This window comes from Coregonus clupeaformis, chromosome 26 (assembly GCF_020615455.1).
Source record: "Coregonus clupeaformis isolate EN_2021a chromosome 26, ASM2061545v1, whole genome shotgun sequence".
NCBI classification, from domain to species: domain Eukaryota; kingdom Metazoa; phylum Chordata; class Actinopteri; order Salmoniformes; family Salmonidae; genus Coregonus; species Coregonus clupeaformis.
In genome coordinates this window covers 23,303,860-23,325,129 of record NC_059217.1, presented here as the reverse complement: position 1 = coordinate 23,325,129, position 21,270 = coordinate 23,303,860, and the positions used below count along the sequence as shown (strand labels likewise).

The window sequence follows — 21,270 nt, the reverse complement described above, 5'->3', positions numbered from 1 at the left end:
AAGTCATTAAGGTTTCGAGGCTGACGTTTGGCAACTCGAACCTTCAGCTCCCTCCACAGATTTTCTATGGGATTAAGGTCTGGAGACTGGCTAGGCCACTCCAGGACCTTAATGTGCTTCTTCTTGAGCCACTCCTTTGTTGCTTTGGCCGTGTGTTTTGGGTCATTGCCATGCTGGAATACCCATCCACGACCCATTTTCAATGCCCTGGCTGAGGGAAGCAGGTTCTCACCCAAGATTTGACGGTACATGGCCCCGTCCATCGTCCCTTAGATGCGGTGAAGTTGTCCTGTCCCCTTAGCAGATAAACACCCCCAAAGCATAATGTTTCCACCTCCATGTTTGACGGTGGGGATGGTGTTCTTGGGGTCATAGGCAGCATTCCTCCTCCTCAAAAACACGGCGAGTTGAGTTGATGCCAAAGAGCTCGATTTTGGTCTCATCTGACCACAACACTTTCACCCAGTTATCCTCTGAATCATTCAGATGTTCATTGGCAAACTTCAGACAGCCCTGTATATGTGCTTTCTTGAGCAGGGGGACCTTGCGGGCGCTGCAGGATTTCAGTTTTCTTGGTGACTATGGTCCCAGCTGCCTTGATATCATTGACAAGATCCTCCCGTGTAGTTCTGGGCTGATTCCTCACCGTTCTCATGATCATTGCAACTCCACGAGGTGAGATCTTGTATGGAGCCCCAGGCCGAGGGAGATTGACAGTTATTTTGTGTTTCTTTCATTTGCAAAGAATCGTACCAACTGTTGTCACCGTCTCACCAAGCTGCTTGGCGATGGTCTTGTAGCCCATTCCAGCCTTGTGTAGGTCTACAATGTTGTCCTTGACATCCTTGGAGAGCTCTTTGGTCTTGGACATGGTGGAGAGTTTGGAATCTGATTGATTGATTGCTTCTGTGGACAGGTGTCTTTTATACAGGTAACAAACTGAGATTAGAAGCACTCCCTTTAAGAGTGTCCTGCTAATCTCAGCTCGTTACCTGTATAAAAGACACCTGGGAGCCAGACATCTTTCTGATTGAGAGGGGGTCAAATACTTATTTCCCTCATTAAAATGCAAATCAATTTATAACATTTTTGACATGCGTTTTTCTTGATTTTTGTTGTTGTTATTCTGTCTCTCACTGTTCAATTAAACCTACCATTCAAATTATAGACTGATCATTTCTTTGCCAGTGGGCAAACGTACAAAATCAGCAGGGGATCAAAAACGTTTTTCCCTCACTGTATTTGTCATGTGTCTTTTCTATTATTCAATGTATTAAAGATGACTGTGCAGTGTGGGTAGACACATAGACTAGAGGTCTTACACCTACAGAGTTATTTCAGCTAGTACTACCTTGTTAACATACTTTGTACATTTTTGCAATAGTGAAAAAGTCAAATGGAAAATCTATGCCAACAGTAAATTGTATGAGCCCTAATATTTACCATTGACTTTCCCCAGTAAATCTCCTTTGCCCAATAAATATAGCTATAGCAGTTGTTGTCAAGAGCAGAATATGACATTTTTATATGTGTGAAATGACTCTATACTTCACCTTGGTGAATTAGTAGTGTGTGGGACTGGCAGTGAGGTATGCTGGTATTACTGTGCTGTGTAACAGTGTGAATGGAGACTTTGACTCAGGTTGGCTAATTGCACTAAACTTTATCTGAGAAAATTAAGTGTGGTTCAGCATGGCTGCGGCTAATTACATTTCATCTTCTGCGGTGCTGTCCTGACCTAATCAGGAGGCTGGTCAGGCGAGGGCCAAGCAATGGGGAGATTATTTAAAGCAGAGTGGGTCAGAGGAATGCTCGGATAGTTTATGTTGTCTCACTTCTCTCTCTCTCCTCCCTCTCCCCGACCCCTCCCCCACTACAGTGCAGTGTCTGGAGATGACGACTAAGAGGAAGATCATTGGGCGCCTGGTGCCGTGCCGGTGCTTCCGGGGTGAGGAGGAGGTCATCTCAGTGCTGGACTACTCCCACTGCAGCCTGCAGCAGGTGCCCAAGGAGATCTTCAGCTTCGAGCGCACGCTGGAGGAGCTCTACTTGGACGCCAACCAGATCGAGGAGCTGCCCAAGGTGGGTTCTGATGGGGCTCGGGCCTGAGGGCCGGGCTTGGGCCTGAGGGGCTGTGGCCTGAGGCCTGGGGCTGAGGCTGTGGCCTGTGGGCCAGGGCTGGGGCTGAGGCTTGGGTCTGAGAGCTGGGGCTGGGGCCTGAGGGGTTGGGGCTGAGGCTGGGGCTGGGGGGATGAAATGGGTGAAGTGTAGAAAAGGGGCTCTATAAAGCCAAGTCATAGTTAAGACCACACAGCCATTCCCTTGAATTTCCCCCACATTACAAAGCATGGCATAATTATTGATGTCAACATTATCTGTCTCTCTTCATGTGGCGCTCAGTGTTGATTGTCTAAATAAGTTGCCAAGCCAACCAAACCCCCACAGAACAAAGAGTGGCGTAATGACCTTCCTGTCTGTAAATGAGCTGTTAATAAAGCAGAGAGCAAAACACACACAGAGATGGAGAGAGAGAGAGGGAGAGGGAGGGGGAGAGGGAGGGGAGTGAGGGAGGGAGGGGGAGAGTGAGGAGGGGGAGGGAGAGTGAGGGAGGGAGGAAGGGAGGGAGGGGGAGAGGAAGGGAGGGAGGGGGAGAGTGAGGGAGGGAGAGAGAGAGAGAGAGAGAGAGAGAGAGAGAGAGAGAGAGAGAGAGAGAGAGAGAGAGAGAGAGAGAGAGAGAGAGAGAGAGAGAGAGAGAGAGAGAGAGAGAGAGAGAGAGAGAGAGAGAGAGAGAGAGAGAGAGAGAGAGAGAGAGAGAGAGAGAGAGAGAGAGAGAGAGAGAGAGAGAGAGAGAGAGAGAGAGAGAGAGAGAGAGAGAGAGAGAGAGAGAGAGAGAGAGAGAGAGAGAGAGAGAGAGAGAGAGACTATGTGATCAGGAGAGAAGGGGGTTGGGGCTGAATAAGCACCATGGACAGCTCCCAGTCAGTGAGAGAGCAGTTTAAGAGTTTCTTTCCAAAATGCTATATTTTCAGAAATGTTGGTAAATTAACTTTTATTTTTTAAAGAACTTATGAAAGAGATTGTTTTTTTTCCTCACTTCAATGACAGACATGTATTTGTTTGAAATCTATCACTTGATGGTTTCATTTCAGAGAGACAAATAATCATGTTTTTTTGCAAAACGCTATATATCCGACTCACTCTCAGAGAAATACGTAGTACTGCTAGGTTTTACATAGTCAAATGTAGCAAATAACTACATTTTTTTAATAAAGAACTGTACAATTAATATATTTGTGACATCAATATTTAAGAAAAATATGTTTAAAAAAATGAATCAATACAGTAATCTGTATGTAAAACATTTACATTTGACATTTTAGTCATTTATGCAGTAAGTGCATTCATCTTAAGATAGCCAGGTGAGACACCCACATATCACAGACAAATATACAATATACAAAGTTCATTCCAGCTAAACAATGGAGATGTAGAGTTTTGTAAAAAAAAACATTTTATACACACAGTTAAAATATATGAATAAAAAGTAATATTTCACACACACATAAAGGTACCCATAAGCAATCATTTCTGATTTAAAAAATACATGTGTGAAAAATTGGTGGAAATAGCGTTTCGAAAATAAACTCTTCAGTTTCTCATAGAGCAAAGGAGTATATGGGGGGTAGTTGCTGTGGCACTCTGCGTCTGAATCCCCCACTCAATGGACTTGCTGACTTTTATCTAACCTTCACATTGAATAGAAGACAATACATTCAGTGAATGTAGCTTTCATTAATACTTTCCAAGGAGATCTATTACAATCTAGATTATATTCTGTTCTGACAATAGTGTCTTTGTTTGAAATAGAAACTCCTGGATGAATACATCGTAGCATTTAATACAATTATGACATTCAATGAAGTTCAATACAAAATTGTCTGAATGTGTACAGTTATATCCTTCAGAGAGGTTCAGTGGAATTACTTAATTATTATTTGTTTTATACATTTCACAGTGTATTGTGTTCATCAGCCAACTCCCAATTAGATGCATTACGTTATGAACAAATCAAGGTTTTCAGTGAGGTTTGTTCAGAGTCCAGTGTGGTTCCTCACAGGGTTGTGTAAGAACCAGGCATTGATAGATCCAAAGTGTGTGGTCTTTTATGTAAGTGTGGCTTGTGTATATCAGAGTGATGCCTTGGGCAAGACTGGACAGCGCTGGCTCTCCTGATCCTCTCCAGTACCCATTGTTGTAGATACTCCCCCTCTGGCTATTATAGCTCTTAAAGAGTAATGGCCTCTCATAATGGGCCTGTTACAGTAATGTCCTCACTGGACTGTAATGTCTCCCTGGCTGTGTCTCAAATGGCATCCTCTTCCCTATGTAGTGCACTACTTTTGACCAGAGCCCTATGGGCCCTGGTCAAAGGTAATGTACTGTATATGGAATAAGGTGCCATTTGGGATGCAGACCCTTAGAACTTCTCCCTCTCTAATATCTCCTCTACATGGAGAAAGGAATGGACTACAGAGATGGGAGGAAGCGCTTGTTGATACTTTATTGGCTGGCTTTGTTTATTCGTTTTCTGTACATTTATCAATGTAAAAGTTGATCTATTCATTATTTATGTTACAGTTAGAATGGTAATTGTTAACCTGTTATCTCAAACATACTGCATACGGCATGATGCACATGCACATTAACTCTGCATAGCACCCTTTTCACCTTCTCCCTCCCTCCCTCCCTCCCTCCCTCCCTCCCTCCCTCCCTCCCTCCCTCCCTCCCTCCCTCCCTCCCTCCCTCTTTCTCTCTATGCTTTCTCTCTCTCTCCCTCCCTCCTCTATGCTCCATCTCTATCTCTCTCTCCCTCGCTCTCTCTGAGGAGGACTGATGTGGCTCTCTCCCTCCCTCCATATGTAGCTGTGGAGTACTAATGTTGTCCTAGAAGGTTACTCAACAGAGAGTTGCTGCTCTTACAGTGAACAAGAGGAAACATGTCAGAACATTGAAAGAGATGTTGCCTCAGCGTTTCTCTCATGTTTCTCATTTAATAACAGCACAGCAGGATCATTAGAGACCGGCCTTATTGAAACTCAATGCATGAAATCTCACGAAGTCTACACTCTTTCAACTCAGGAGGCTAAGAGATTGATATAACACCAGTATAACTTGTGTTTCTGTTCTGCCCCTCTCTCTCCATAGCAACTATTTAACTGTCAGGCTCTCCGGAAGCTGAGCATACCTGACAATGACCTGTCAAACCTACCAACCACCATAGCCAGCCTTGTAAACCTGAGGGAGTTAGACATCAGTAAAAACGGTAAGCGAGTGAGATGTGATGTCCACAGGAATCTCTGCTAGTTTCTATTCTGATATATTCTAAATTGTTGACTCTCTACTGATACTGTCACTCTAAATATTAGCATGATGTACAATATGACGAGGCATGAGTGTTAAAAATGTGTGTTCATTTGTTATGAATGACAAACATGTTTCCATTCCATTCCATCTTTAGGTATTCAAGAGTTCCCAGACAACATTAAATGCTGTAAATGCCTATCTGTTGTGGAGGCCAGTGTAAATCCTATTACCAAGTAAGTGAAGAGAGAAGTGTATCATTGTGGTGGAATGGCTGTAGTCTATAGGGACAATGGTAATGTTGTATTATCAATGCCAACAGCTGTGTCTGTTGCTACAGTGAGGGAAAAAAGTATTTGATCCCCTGCTGATTTTGTATGTTTGCCCACTGACAAAGACATGATCAGTCTATAATTTTAATGGTAGGATTATTTGAACAGTGAGAGACAGAATAACAACAAAAAAAATCAGAAAAACGCATGTCAAAAATGTTATAAATTGATTTGCATTTTAATGACGGAAATAAGTATTTGACCTCTCTGCAAAACATGACTTAGTACTTGGTGGCAAAACCCTTGTTGGCAATCACAGAGGTCAGATGTTTCTTGTAGTTGGCCACCAGGTTTGCACACATCTCAGGAGGGATTTTGTCCCACTCCTCTTTGCAGATCTTCTCCAAGTCATTAAGGTTTCGAGTCTGACGTTTGGCAACTCGAACCTTCAGCTCCCTCCACAGATTTTCTATGGGATTAAGGTCTGGACACTGGCTAGGCCACTCCAGGATCTTAATGTGCCTCTTCTTGAGCCACTCCTTTGTTGTCTTGGCCGTGTGTTTTGGGTCATTGTCATGCTGGAATACCCATCCACGACCCATTTTCAATGCCCTGGCTGAGGGAAGGAGGTTCTCACCCAAGATTTGACTGTACATGGCCCCGTCCATTGTCCCTTTGATACGGTGAAGTTGTCCTGTCCCCTTAGCAGAAAAACACCCCCAAGCATAATGTTTCCACCTCCATGTTTGACGGTGGGGATGGTGTTCTTGGGGTCATAGGCAGCATTCCTCCTCCTCCAAACACGGCGAGTTGAGTTGATGCCAAAGACCTCGATTTTGGTCTCATCTGACCACAACACTTTCACCCAGTTCTCCTCTGAATCATTCAGATGTTCATTGGCAAACTTCAGACGGGCCTGTATATGTGCTTTCTTGAGCAGGGGGGACCTTGCGGGCGCTGCAGGATTTCAGTCCTTCACGGCGTAGTGTGTTACCAATTGTTTTCTTGGTGACTATGGTCCCAGCTGCCTTGAGATCATTGACAAGATCCTCCCGTGTAGTTCTGGGCTGATTCCTCACCGTTCTCATGATCATTGCAACTCCACGAGGTGAGATCTTGCATGGAGCCCCCAGGCTGAGGGAGATTGACAGTTCTTTTGTGTTTCTTCCATTTGCGAATAATCGCACCAACTGTTGTCACCTTCTCACCAAGCTGCTTGGCGATGGTCTTGTAGCCCATTCCAGCCTTGTGTAGGTCTACAATCTTGTCCTTGACATCCTTGGAGAGCTCTTTGGTCTTGGCCATGGTGGAGAGTTTGGAATCTGATTGATTGATTGCTTCTGTGGACAGGTGTCTTTTATAAAGGTAACAAACTGAGATTAGTAGCACTCCCTTTAAGAGTGTGCTCCTAATCTCAACTCGTTACCTGTATAAAAGACACCTGGGAGCCAGAAATCTTTCTGATTGAGAGGGGGTCAAATACTTATTTCCCTCATTAAAGTGCAAATCAATTTATAACATGCGTTTTTCTGGATTTTTTTGTTGTTATTCTGTCTCTCACTGTTCAAATAAACCTACCATTTAAATTATAGACTGATCATTTCTTTGTCAGTGGGCAAACGTACAAAATCAGCAGGGGATCAAATACTTTTTTCCCTCACTGTATGTGCCAAGCAACAATCACAGATTACTTCAATAAAAAACAACCATGAATATTCCTATGAATATGCTTTCTGTCAAATTGGCTGTAGAAATAATGGCTAAACAAAAAAACAAAAAAATGGTCACCTCATGGGAACTTTTAAATTAACTGATAAAAAAGAATGAGGAAAATAACTACATGGGAGACTGTTGTATTTGTGTATCTGAGGCTTTTGTCTGAATTGAAATGTTTAGCATAGAAGAATAGAAACAATGTCATCGCTGTTTACGTAAGACATTTCTTTCCTGCATTGTGTAAATACTGTATGCCATTTGTTAAATATTGAGTAGTTTCCTGTCCTTACAGAGGGTAATGCAGGTCTCTCTGGTAGTTCTTGACATAATGTGCTTCATGCTATAAAATACATTGGACAACCAGAAGGGAGTTACCCCTGAGCAATACGTCATACATTTTGCATTTGTTGTTGGGAAATCATAGGTTGACAAATAAATGGGTCCTCGTAGACTTCTAACTGCCTCTCTCTTTCAAGTCAATTCAATTCAATGGGGCTTTATTGGCATGGGAAACATACAGTGGGGAGAACAAGTATTTGATACACTGCCGATTTTGCAGGTTTTCCTACTTACAAAGCATGTAGAGGTCTGTAATTTCTATCATAGGTACACTTCAACTGTGAGAGACGGAATCTAAAACAAAAATCCAGAAACTCACATTGTATGATTTTTAAGTAATTCTTTTGCATTTTATTGCATGACATAAGTATTTGATCACCTACCAACCAGTAAGAATTCCGGCTCTCACAGACCTGTTAGTTTTTCTTTAAGAAGCCCTCCTGTTCTCCACTCATTACCTGTATTAACTGCACCTGTTTGAACTCGTTACCTGTATAAAAGACACCTGTCCACACACTCAATCAAACAGACTCCAACCTCTCCACAATGGCCAAGACCAGAGAGCTGTGTAAGGACATCAGGGATACAATTTTAGACCTGCACAAGGCTGGGATGGGCTACAGGACAATAGGCAAGCAGCTTGGTGAGAAGGCAACAACTGTTGGCGCAATTATTAGAAAATGGAAGAAGTTCAAGATGACGGTCAATCACCCTCGGTCTGGGGCTCCATGCAAGATCTCACCTCGTGGGGCATTAATGATCATGAGGAAGGTGAGGGATCAGCCCAGAACTACACGGCAGGACCTGGTCAATGACCTGAAGAGAGCTGGGACCACAGTCTCAAAGAAAACCATTAGTAACACACTACGCCGTCATGGATTTAAATCATGCAGCACACGCAAGGTCCCCCTGCTCAAGCCAGCGCATGTCCAGGCCCGTCTGAAGTTTGCCAATGACCATCTGGATGATCCAGAGGAGGAATGGGAGAAGGTTATGTGGTCTGATGAGACAAAAATAGAGCTTTTTGGTCTAAACTCCACTCGCCGTGTTTGGAGGAAGAAGAAGGATGAGTAAAACCCCAAGAACACCATCCCAACGGTGAAGCATGGAGGTGGAAACATCATTCTTTGGGGATGCTTTTCTGCAAAGGGGACAGGACGACTGCACTGTATTGAGGGGAGGATGGATGGGGCCATGTATCGCGAGATCTTGGCCAACAACCTCCTTCCCTCAGTAAGAGCATTGAAGATGGGTCGTGGCTGGGTCTTCCAGCATGACAACGACCCAAAACACACAGCCAGGGCAACTAAGGAGTGGCTCCGTAAGAAGCATCTCAAGGTCCTGGAGTGGCCTAGCCAGTCTCCAGACCTGAGCCCAATAGAACATCTTTGGAGGGAGCTGAAAGTCCGTATTGCCCAGCGACAGCCCCGAAACCTGAAGGATCTGGAGAAGGTCTGTATGGAGGAGTGGGCCAAAATCCCTGCTGCAGTGTGTGCAAACCTGGTCAAGACCTACAGGAAACGTATGATCTCTGTAATTGCAAACAAAGGTTTCTGTACCAAATATTAAGTTCTGCTTTTCTTATGTATCAAATACTTATGTCATGCAATAAAATGCAAATTAATTACTTAAAAATCATACAATGTGATTTTCTGGATTTTTGTTTTAGATTCCGTCTCTCACAGTTGAAGTGTACCTATGATAAAAATTACAGACCTCTACATGCTTTGTAAGTAGGAAAACCTGCAAAATCGCAGTGTATCAAATACATGTTCTCCCCACTGTATGTTTACATTGCCAAAGTAAGTGAAATGGAAAAACAAAAGTCAAATAAACAATAACAGTAAATATTACACTCACAAGTTCCAAAATAATAAAGACAATTCAAATATCATATTATGTCTATATACAATGTTGTAACAATGTGCAAATAGTTAAAGTACAAAAGGGAAAAGAAATCAACATAAATATGGGTTGTATTTACAATGGTGTTTGTTCTTCACTGGTTGCCCTTTTCTTGTGGCAACAGGTCACCAATCTTGCTGCTGTGATTGCACACTGTGGTATTTCATCCAATAGATATGAGTTTATCAAAATTTGAATTGTTTTGTAGGTCTGTGTAATCTGAGAGAAATATGTGTCTCTAATATGGTCATACATTTTGCAGAAGGTTAGTAAGTGCAGCTCAGTTTCCACCTCATTTTGTGGGCAGTGTGCACATTGCCTGTCTTCTCTTGAGAGCCAGGTCTGGCTACGGCGACCTTTCTCTGTAGCAAGGCTATGCTCACTGAGTCTGTACCTACACTACCAGTCAAAAGTTTGGACACAGCTACTCATTTAAGGGTTTTTCTTTATTTGTAAAAAATTTTACGTTGTAGAATAATAGTGAAGACATCAAATCTATGAAATAACACACATGGAATCATGTAGTAACCAAGAAAGTGTTAAGAGCCAGTTTCTTCATAGCGCTTGATGGTTTTTGCGACTGCACTTGAAGAAACTTTCAAAGTTCTTGAAATGTTCCGTATTGACCGACCTTCATGTCTTAAAGTAATGATGGACTGTCGTTTCTCTTTGCTTATTTGAGCTGTTCTTGCCATAATATGGACTTGGTCTTTTACCAAATAGGGCTATCTTCTGTATACCCCCCCTACCTTGACACAACACAACTGATTGGCTCAAACGCATTAACTTTTAAGAAGGCAGACCTGTTAATTGAAATGCATTCCAGGTGACTACCTCATGAAGCTGGTTGAGAGAGTGCCAAGAGTGTGCAAAGCTGTCATCAAGGCGAAGGGTGGCTATTTGAAGAATCTCAAATAAAATATATTTTGATTTGTTTAACACGTTTTTTGTTACTACATTATTCCATAAGTGTTAATTCATAGTTCTGATGTCTTCACTATTATTATACAATCTAGAAAATAGTAAAAATTAAGAAAAAACTTTGAATGAGTAGGTGTGTCCAAACTTTTGACTGGTACTGTAGTCGAAGCTCTCCTTCATTTTGGGTCAGTCACAGTGGTCAGGTATTCTGCCACTGTGTACTCTCTGTTTAGGGCCAAATAGCATTGTAGTTTGCTCTGTTTTCTCATGATTTGGTTGGGTCTAATTGTGTTGCTGTCCTAGGTCTCTGTGGGGTCTGTTTGTGTTTGTGAACAGAGCCCCAGGACCAGCTTGCTTAGGGGACTCTTTTCCAGGTTAATCTCTCTGTAGTTGATGGCTTTGTTATGGAAGGTTTGTGAATCGCTTCCTTTTAGGGGGTTGTAGAATTTAACGGCTCTTTTCTGGATTTTGATCATCAGCGGGTATCGGTCTAATTCTGCTCTGCATGCATTATTTTGTGTTTTACGTTGTATGCTGAGAATATTTTCGCTGAATTCTGCATGTAGAGTCTCAATTTGTTTTTTTGTCCCATTTTGTGAATTCTTGGTTGATGTGTGGACCCGAGACCTCACAACCATAAAGAGCAATGGGTTCTATAACTGATTCAAGTATTTTTAGCCAGATCCTAAATGGTATGTCACATTTTGTGTTCCTTTTGATGGCATGGAAGGCCCTTCTTGCCTTGTCTCTCAGATCGTTCACAGCTTTGTGGAAGTTACCTGTGGCGTTGATGTTTAGGCCAAGGTATGTATAGTTTTTTGTGTGCTCTAGGGAAACGGTGTCTAGATGGAATTTGTATTTGTGGTCCTGGCAACTGGACTTTTTTTAGAACACCATAATTTTTTGTATTACTGAGATTTACTGTCAGGGCCCAGGTCTGACAGAATCTGTGCAGAAGATCTAGGTGCTGCTGTAGGCCCTCCTAGGTTGGGGACAGAAGAACCAGATAATCAGCAAACAGTAGACATTTGACTTCAGATTCTAGTAGGGTGAGGCTGGGTGCTGCAGACTGTTCTAGTGCCCTTGCCAATTCGTTGATATATACAGTACCAGTCAAAAGTTTGGACACACCTACTCATTCAAGGGTTTTTCTTTATTTTTACTATTTTCTACATTGTAGAATAATAGTGAAGACATCAAAACTATGAAATAACACATATGGAATCATGTAGTAATCAAAGAAGTGTTAAACAAATCAAAATATATTTTATATTTGAGATTCTTCAAATAGCCACCCTTTTCCTTGATGACAGCTTTGCATATGCTTGGCATTCTCTCAACCAGCTTTACCTGGAATGCTTTTCCAACAGTCTTGAAGGAGTTCCCACATATGCTGAGCACCTGTTGGCTGCTTTTCCTTCACTCTGCCGTCCGACTCATCCCAAACCATCTCAACTGGGTTGAGTTCGGGGGATTGTGGATGTCAGGTCATCTAATGCAGCACTCCGTCACTCTCCTTCTTGGTCAAATAGCCCTTACACAGCCTGGAGGTGTGTTGGGTCAATGTCCTGTTGAAAAACAAATGATAGTCCCACTAAGCCCAAACCAGATGGGATGGTGTATCGCTGCAGAATGCTGTGGTAGCCATGCTGGTTAAGTGTTGCCTTGAATTCTAAATAAATCACAGTCAGTGTCACCAGCAAAGCACCCCCACACCATAACACCTCCTCCTCCATGCTTTACGGTGGGAACTACACATGCGGACATCATCCGTTCACCCACACCGCGTCTCACAAAGACACGGTTGTTGGAACCAAAAATCTTAAATTTGGACAAATTTCCATCGGTCTAATGTCCATTGCTCGTGTTTCTTGGCCCAATCAGGTCTCTTCTTATAATTGGTGTCCTGTAGTAGTGGTTTCTTTGCAGCAATTCGACCATGAAGGCCTGATTCACACAATCCCCCACGATCAGTTTATGTTGAGATGTGTCTGTGACTTGAACTCTGTGAAGCATTTATTTGGGCTGCAATTTCTGAGGCTGGAAACTCTAATAAATGTATCCTCTGCAGCAGAGGTAACTCTGGCTCTTCCATTCCTGTGGCGGTCCTCATGAGAGCTAGTTTCATCATAGCGCTTGATGGTTTTTGCGACTGCACTTGAAGAAACTTTCAAAGTTCTTGAAATGTTCCTTATTGACTGACCTTCATGTCTTAAAGTAATGATGGACTGTCATTTCTCTTTGCTTATTTGAGCTGTTCTTGCCATAATATGGACTTGGTCTTTTACCAAATAGGGCTATCTTCTGTATACCCCCCCTACCTTGTCATAATACAACTGATTGGCCCAAATGCATTAAGAAGGCACACCTGTTAATTGAAATGCATTCCAGGTGACTACCTCATGAAGCTGGTTTAGAGAATGCCAAGTGTGTCCAAAGCTGTCATCAAGGCAAAGGGTGGCTATTTGAAGAATCTCAAATATAAAATATATTTTGATTTGTTTAACACTTTTTTGGTAACTACATGATTCCATATGTGTTATTTCATAATTTTTATGTCTTCACTATTATTCTACTAGGTAGAAAATAGTGAAAATAAAGAAACACCCTTGAATGACTAGGTGTGTCCAAACTTTTTACTGGTGCTGTATGTTGAAGAGGGTGGGGCTTAAGCTGCATCCCTGTCTCACCCCACGGCCCTGTGGAAATAAATGTTTGTGTTTTTTTTACCAATTTTAACCGCACACTTGTTGTTTGTGTACATGGATTTCATAATGTTGTATGTTTTTCCCCCAACCCCACTTTCCATCAATTTGTATAGCAGATCCTCATGCCAAATTGAGTCAAAAGCTTTTTTGAAGTCAACAAAGCATGATAAGACTTTGCCTTTGTTTTTGTTTGTTTGTTTGTCAATTAGGGTGAATACGTGGTGTGTCAAATGGTAATTTGGTAAAAAGCCAATTTGACATTTGCTCAGTACATTGTTTTCACTTAGGAAATTTACAAGTCTGCTGTTAATGATAATACAGAGTATTTTCCCAAGGTTTCTGTTGTGGTGAGTGATTTTGAAGGAGTCAGGCGCAGGAGGGTAAATCACAGAATAAAAGTGTTTATTCCGAAAACACAGAGTACGCAGCAATGCGTCAAACACTCCAGTGCGTAAAACAGGCGCACTGGGAAACAACAAGGCACACGGGTGAAATATCCCGGGGAAACAAAATACAAGGAGCTCCATCGAGCTAAACTAACCTCCACAATAAACAATCACACACAAAGACAAGGGGGCAGAGGGAAGACTTATACAGGTACTGATGAGGGGATATGAACCAGGTGTGTGTAATAAACAAGACAAAACAAATGGAATGATGAGATGAGGAGCGGCAGTGGCTAGAAGGCTGGTGACGACGAACGCCGAAGCCTGCCCGAACAAGTTGAGGAGGCAGCTTTGGAGGAAGTCGTGACAGCTGTTGACGCATATCCTACGGTAGTTATTGGAGTCAAATTTGTCTCCACTTTTGTGGATTGGGGTTATCAGTCCTTGGTTCTAAATATTGGGGAAGATGCCAGAGCTGAGGATGATGTTAAAGAGTTTAAGTATAGCCAATTGGAATTTGTGGTCTGCATATTTTATCATTTCATGTAGGATACCATCAACACCACAGGCCTTTTTGGGTTGAAGGGTTTGTATTTTGTCCTGTAGTTCATTCAATGTAATTGGAGAATCAAGTGGGTTCTGGTAGTCTTTAATAGTTGATTCTAAGATTAGCATTTTATCGTGTATATTTTTTTGCTGTTTGTTCTTTGTTATAGGGCCAAAAAGATTGGAGAAGTGGTTTACCCATACATTTATGTTGTCGTAATTGTGCCTAGGGGGGCATATGGGGGAGGGAATGCTGTCTCCTCCAGGTAGGTGTTTGTCCCCCTGTGTGCTGAGGGTGTCAGGTTCTTGTCCAGCTCTGGCATTTAGGTCGCCACTGACTAGTACATGTCTCTGGGTCTGGAAATGATTGATTTCCCCCTCCAGGATGGAGAAGCTGTCTTCATTAAAGTATGTGGATTTTAGTGGGGAGATATAGGTAGCACACAGGATGATACCATCAACACCACAGGCCTTTTTGGGTTGAAGGGTTTGTATTTTGTCCTGTAGTTTATTCAATGTAATTGGAGAATCCAGTGGGTTCTGATAGTCTTTAATAGCTGATTCTAAGATTTGTAATTGATCATGTATATATTTTTGCAGTTTTTTCTTTGAGAGCAAAAAAGATTGGATAAATGATTTATCCACACATCTCCGTTTTGAATAGATAACTCTTCGTGTTGTTTTTTGTTTAGTGTGTTCCAATTTTCCCAGAAGTGGTTAGATTCGATGGATTCTTCAATTACATTGAGCTGATTTCTGACGTGCTGTTCCTTCTTTTTCCGTAGTGTATTTCTGTGAAGGCATAGACTTTCTGGGTCTCTATGTTTTTGGTTGGATAGGTTTCTCAATTTCTTTCTTAGGTTTTTGCATTCTTCATCAAACCATTTGTCATTGTTGTTCATTTTCTTAGGTTGTGTGCTTGACATTTTTTGATTTGATAGGGAAGATGAAAGGTCAAATATACTGTTTAGGCTTTCTACTGCCAAGTTCACTATTACAGTGAAATGTTTTGTCCAGGAAGTTACCTGAAAGGGATTGAATTTGTTGTTGCCTATGTTTTTTGGTAGGTTTCTACACTACTTTCCTTCCATCTATAGCATTTCTTAATATTGTGCAGTTCCTTTGGCTTTGATGCCTCATGATTGAGTATTGATTGCCCTGTTCAGGTAGACTGTGATTTTGCTGTGATCTGATAGGTGTTAGAGGGCATAGGTCTGATCTGGGGAGGCCTAAATAGGGTGTGGCCAGGGTTTGTTTGGGGTGGTCTCAGCTGGTTGGGTTGTGGCTGGTGAAGCTGTGGTCTGGGTGTAAGTCCTGTTGGCGTGGGTTCTCTCGGTGCAGGTCCTTTGGGAGGGGGTCTTGCAGGTCTGGGAGGGTGTCTCGCTGGTCTGGGCGGGGTGTCCGTTGCACTGTTGCTCCTGTGTGAGGTGCCTGGGCTGCGGTTGAGGGTGACGTCCTTCAGGGTCCTGGCAAAGGTTGGGATTGCTGCCTTGTAGAGGTGGACCTGGTCATAAAGGCTGTTCAAGTCCTGTGTGGAGTGGTGGGCCAGGTAGACATTAGGTTTTGAGGCATAGTCCCGGGAAATGCTTGCGTTCACCCGCTGTATGGTGGCAAGTTGAATGTCTTTTCATGGTAGCAGTGTGGAGATAACCGCTTGTGCGTTGGGGAAAGTGGAAGAAGCTTTTTCAATCACTCCCTTGAGTGCTGTGGCCACCCTTTCCTGCTGGGCCCTCAAGTCGTTTGTGCCTGTGTGAATTATAATGTGGCTGGGCGACCCTAGTCTTTCCTCTGATAACAGCTCCAGGGCATGCCTAGTGTTTGGGCACCAGAGTTGAGCCACTTTGTGTTTGGGAAAACGTTTATTCTCTAATGTATTTGCTATTTGAGTCAATGAGGAGCACAATTTCTAGCTTTTGTGTGTCCCTAGTGGATGTGTGGGGGTTGTCAGGAGAGCTGACAGGGAGGGGGGTGGGGTCTGTTGGGTTGGTGGGTCCTGTGTTGTCTCTCCCATTGTGGTGTTGAGGTTGTGGTCCGGGTCTGAGGTGGGCTGTTCTGCTGGCTTCTCTGGGGGAGTGTCCTGCTCTCTGTCACACCTCAGCTTTCTCACCTCCTCCTTCAGTGCTGTTAGCTGTGCCATGTGTTCCTCTTCCTCCTCCTTCACTGCTGTTAGCTGTGCCATGTGTTCCTCTCCCTCCTCCTTCACTGCTGTTAGCTGTGCCGTGTGTCTCTCCCTCCTCCTTCACTGCATTTAGCTGTGCCATGTGTTCCTCTCCCTCCTCCTTCATTGCATTTAGCTGTGCCATGTGTTTCTCTCACTCCTCCTTCACTGCATGTAGCTGTGCCATGTGTTCCTCTCTCTCCTCCTTAAGTTATCTCACCTCAGTCCGGAGTGCAGCCAGCTCTCTGACAGCCGTCCATCTTCTTTTTGTACTTATTCAGTTCAGTGTTATTTTTAATATCCAAGTGGTACTGTACTGTGATGACATCTGCACAGGGATACTTTCTCTCTCTCCCTTTCCATCTCTCCACTGCAGGCTCCCAGAGGGCTTCACCCAGCTCCTCAACCTGACACAGCTCTTCTTAAACGATGCCTTTCTGGAATACCTCCCCGCCAACTTTGGGAGGTGAGTTCAGCCAATGGACTCCCTTGTCCTGGGGCTGTGGGGCCTAGGGCACTCAGCTGCAGAAGGAGAGGCCCTCCTCTGTGTATGGATATGGTTTAGAGCTTTTATTCAGTTACAAGTATGCCTGCACACAACGCCTGGTAAACGTCACTTGCCTGGGGCTTCCATTAATAAAGCAATGGGTTTAGAGACAGATTGATATGTACTGGGGGGGAGGGGCTGATCCAACTCAAGGTGTCATTAAAAAATGCACCCCCCTCCCTAAAGGTACAAATATTTTCACATGACCCTTCCCTTGTACTGTAAAAATTAATTTCATAGAATTAACTCAAAATAATATTTACGACCACAAATAACAATAACTTTAGCGACCATGTGTTTATCAACGTGGATATCAACTTTGCCACTTCAGCATGCTTTTGTGGCACAGTCGATACCACGCAGGGCTACGGTCAGAAGGTTGAGGGTTCACTGACCACCACAGACTCTCTCTCCCTGCCTGTTTCATTACACTACGATCAGAGCCGGCTGCAGACAGTGATCAGCTGGGGGGAAATTAGATTTTCAACAGTTTGATACCACATTTATAATTATATAAAATATATGCAACACATTTTCCACCAACAGGTTTCTGTGCCAATGCACCACACAACCAATAAACAAAGCGTACTGACTTCGGGCACTTCAATATCATGGTTTGTGTTTTCAACACCACAATAAATAGACTATGTCAATTTCGACAAACAGAAAATAATTCCCTCCCTACCTTATAGGCTTACCCAGTATCAAAGGCTTGGCTTGACAATCTCTGAATGTCATTAAACTTTTTGGTGTTTTGTATCAGATGTCTCTTTCCATTCACGGCTGCACAGTTTGGATTGATTGATACAATTACATATATACAGACACATTACAGAGATAGAGATAAAAAAAAATGCTCAACCTCCAGATGAGTATGAGGGGGGAGTTTAAGTACAATTCTTACAAGCTTGTTTGGCTGGTAGCTTATTCTTTAGATGTTTGGGGCTGCTGGTGAATAATGATGTGCAGGCATAATCAAAGTAACACTGAACTAGCGCACTTGCCAGGGTCTTTAAGGTGTCTATAGCTAGGTTTCCATCCAATTGGCGACAGATTTTAATGTGAATATTCTAAAATCTTCATAAAAACAATATGTCATTTCAGAGTTTCCTTTAGGAAAATTTGGCGCCAGACAACATGACAGGGAATATTTTAATTTACCGGACATTTAAGAAATGTAATGGACATCTATATGCATTCAGATACAACCTGGCGCAGCCAGCGCCATCAATAAACGAGGGACGTTGGCCAAATGAGTCACATTTATTTTCCTAAAACAATAATTGTCCACCTCACGGTTCAGCTGTCAGAGATGAGCACTAAATGTGTCAGGGCATTGCACGCAAAGGCCTATAGGTAGAAAAGGTGCACATTTACATTTACGTAATTTAGCAGAAGCTCTTATCCAGAGCGACTTACAGTTAGTGAGTGCATACATTTTCATACTGGCCCCCCGTGGGAAACGAACCCACAACCCTGGCGTTGCAAGCACCATGCTCTACCAACTGAGCTACAGGGCACAATTGTCATACTTGAGTAAAAGTAAAGATACCTTTAAAAATGTAAAAGTGAAAGTCACCAAGTAAAATACCACTTGAGTAAAAGTCTAAAAGTATTTGCTTTTAATTATACTTAAGTATCAAAAGTAAAAGTAAAAGCATAAATCATTTCAAATTCCTTATATTAAGCTAACCAGACGGCACAATTTTCTATTTTATGTTTGTTTATGGATAGCCAGGGGCACACTACAACACGCAGACATGATTTACAAACGAAGCATTTGTGTTTAGTGAGTCCTCCAGATCAGAGCAGTAGGGATGACCAGGGATGATCTCTTGCGTGAATTTGACAATTTTCCTGTCTGGCTGAGTATTCAAAGTACTTTTGGGTGTCAGGCAAAATTAATGGAGTAAAAAGTACACTATTTTCTTTAGGAATGTAGTGAAGTAAAAGTAAAAGTTTAAAAAATATATACATAGTAAAGTACAGATACCCCAAAAAACTACTTAACTAGTACTTTAAAATATTTTTACTTAAGTACTTTACACCACTATATACACTACCAGTCAAAAGTTTGGACACACCTACTCATTCAAGGGTTTTTCTTTATTTTTACTATTTTCTACATTGTAGAATAATAGTGAAGACATCAAAACTATGAAATAACACATGGAATCATGTAGTAACCAAAAAAGTGTTAAAAAAATCAAAATATATTTTAGATTTTAGATTCTTCGAAGTAGCCACCCTTTGCCTTGATGACAGCTTTGCGTTCTCTCAACCAGCTTCATGAGGTGGACCTGGAATGCTTTTCCAACAGTCTTGAAGGTGTTCCCACATATGCTGAGCAGTTGTTCGCTGCTTTTCCTTCACTCTGCGGTCCAACTCATCCCAAACCATCTCAATTGGGATGAGGTGGGGTGATTGTGGAGGCCAGGTAATAATAATAATAATATGCCATTTAGCAGACGCTTTTATCCAAAGCGACTTACAGTCACGTGTGCATACATTTTTACGTATGGGTGGTCCCGGGGATCGAACCCACTACCCTGGCGTTACAAGCGCTGTGCTCTACCAATTGAGCTACAGAGGTCATCTGATGCAGCACTCCACCACTCTCCTTCTTGGTCAAATAGCCCTTACACAGCCTGGAGGTGTGTTTTGGGTCATTGTCCTGTTGAAAAACAAATGATAGTCCCAATAAGCGCAAACCAGATGGGATGGCGTGTCGCTGCAGAATGCTGTGGTAGCTATGCTGGTTATGTGTGCCTTGAATTGTAAATAAGCAAAGCACCCCCACACCATAACACCTCCTCTTCCATGCTTCACGGTGGGAACCACACATGCAGAGATCATCCATTCACCTACTCTGCTTCTCACAAAGACACGGTGGTTGGAACCAAAAATCTCAAATTTGGACTCATCAGACCGAAGGACAAATTTCCACCCTCTAATGTCCATTGCTCATGTTTCTTGCCCCCAGAAAGTATCTTCTTCTTATTGGTGTCCTTTAGTATTGGTTTCTTTGCAGCAATTCGACCTTGAAGGCCGGATTCACGCAGTCTCCTCTGAACAGTTGATGTTGAGATGTGTCTGTTACTTGAACTCTGTGAGGTGCAATCTGAGGTGCAGTTAATTGCTGATTTCTGAGGCTGTTAACTCTAATGAACTTATCCTCTGCAGCAGAGGTAACGCTGGGTCTTCCTTTCCTGTGGCGGTCCTCATGAGAGCCAGTTTCATCATAGCGTTTGATGGTTTTTGCGACTGCACTTGAAGACATTTTCAAAGTTCTTGACATTTTCCGGATTGACTGACCTTCATGTCTTAAAGTAATGATTGACTGTCGTTTCTCTTTGCTTGTTTGAGCTGTTCTTGCCATAATATGGACTTGGTCTTTTACCAAATAGGGCTATCTTCTGTATACCCCCCTACCACAAGACAACTGATTGGCTCAAATGCATTAAGAAGGAAATAAATTCCACAAATTAACTTTTAACAAAGCACACCTGTTAATTGAAATGCATTCCAGGTGACTTCCTCATGAAGCTGGTTGAGAGAATGCCAAAAGTGTGTAAAGCTGTCATCAAGGCAAAGGGTGGCCACTTTGAATAATCTCAAATATAAAATATATTTGCTTAACACTTAACACTTAACCACTTTTTTGGTTACTACATGGTTCTATATATGTTATTTCATAGTTTTGATGTCTTCACTATTATCCTACAATGTAAAAAAATTGAAAAACCCTTGAATGAGCAGGTGTGTCCAAACTTTTGACTGGTAGTATATACGTATATATATATATATATATATATATATATATATATATATATATATATACAGTTGAAGTCAGAAGTTTACATTCACCTTAGCCAAATACATTTAAACTCAGTTTTTCACAATTCCTGACATTTAATCCTAGTAAAAATTCCCTGTCTTAGGTCAGTTAGGATCACCACTTTATTTTAAGAATGTGAAATTTCAGAATAATAGTAGAGAGAATGATTTATTTTAGCTTTTATTTCTTTCATCACATTCCCAGTGGGTCAGAAGTTTACATACACTCAATTAGTATTTGGTATTGCTATTCAATTGTTTAACTTGGGTCAAGCGTTTCGGGTAGCCTTCCACAAGCTTCCCACAATAAGTTGGGTGAATTTTGGCCCATTCCTCCTGACAGAGCTGGTGTAACTGAGTCAGGTTTGTAGGCCTCCTTGCTCGCACACGCTTTTTCAGTTCTGCCCACAAATGTTCTATAGGATTGAGGTCAGAGCTTTGTGATGGCCACTCCAATACCATGACTTTGTGGTCCTTAAGCCATTTTGCCACAACTTTAGAAGTATGCTTGGGGTCATTGTCGATTTGGAAGACCCATTTGCGACCAAGCTTTAACTTCCTAACTATAGATGTT

At 42.3% G+C, this 21,270-nt stretch overlaps 1 protein-coding gene across 4 annotated transcripts in view; it reads left to right on the top strand.

Annotated features, from left to right (window-relative positions):
• The window catches only part of LOC121540258 (leucine-rich repeat-containing protein 7-like), a 147,204-nt gene that overhangs the window by 52,057 nt on the left and 73,877 nt on the right, over positions 1-21,270 (top strand). For all 4 annotated transcript variants that reach the window (XM_041848994.2, XM_041848992.2, XM_045207788.1 and 1 more), the window contains exons 2-5: positions 1,880-2,082; positions 5,206-5,323; positions 5,519-5,597; positions 16,689-16,778. In XM_041848994.2, the coding sequence (XP_041704928.2) occupies positions 1,880-2,082; positions 5,206-5,323; positions 5,519-5,597; positions 16,689-16,778 (490 nt within the window). The remainder of the gene's footprint in view (positions 1-1,879; positions 2,083-5,205; positions 5,324-5,518; positions 5,598-16,688; positions 16,779-21,270) is intronic.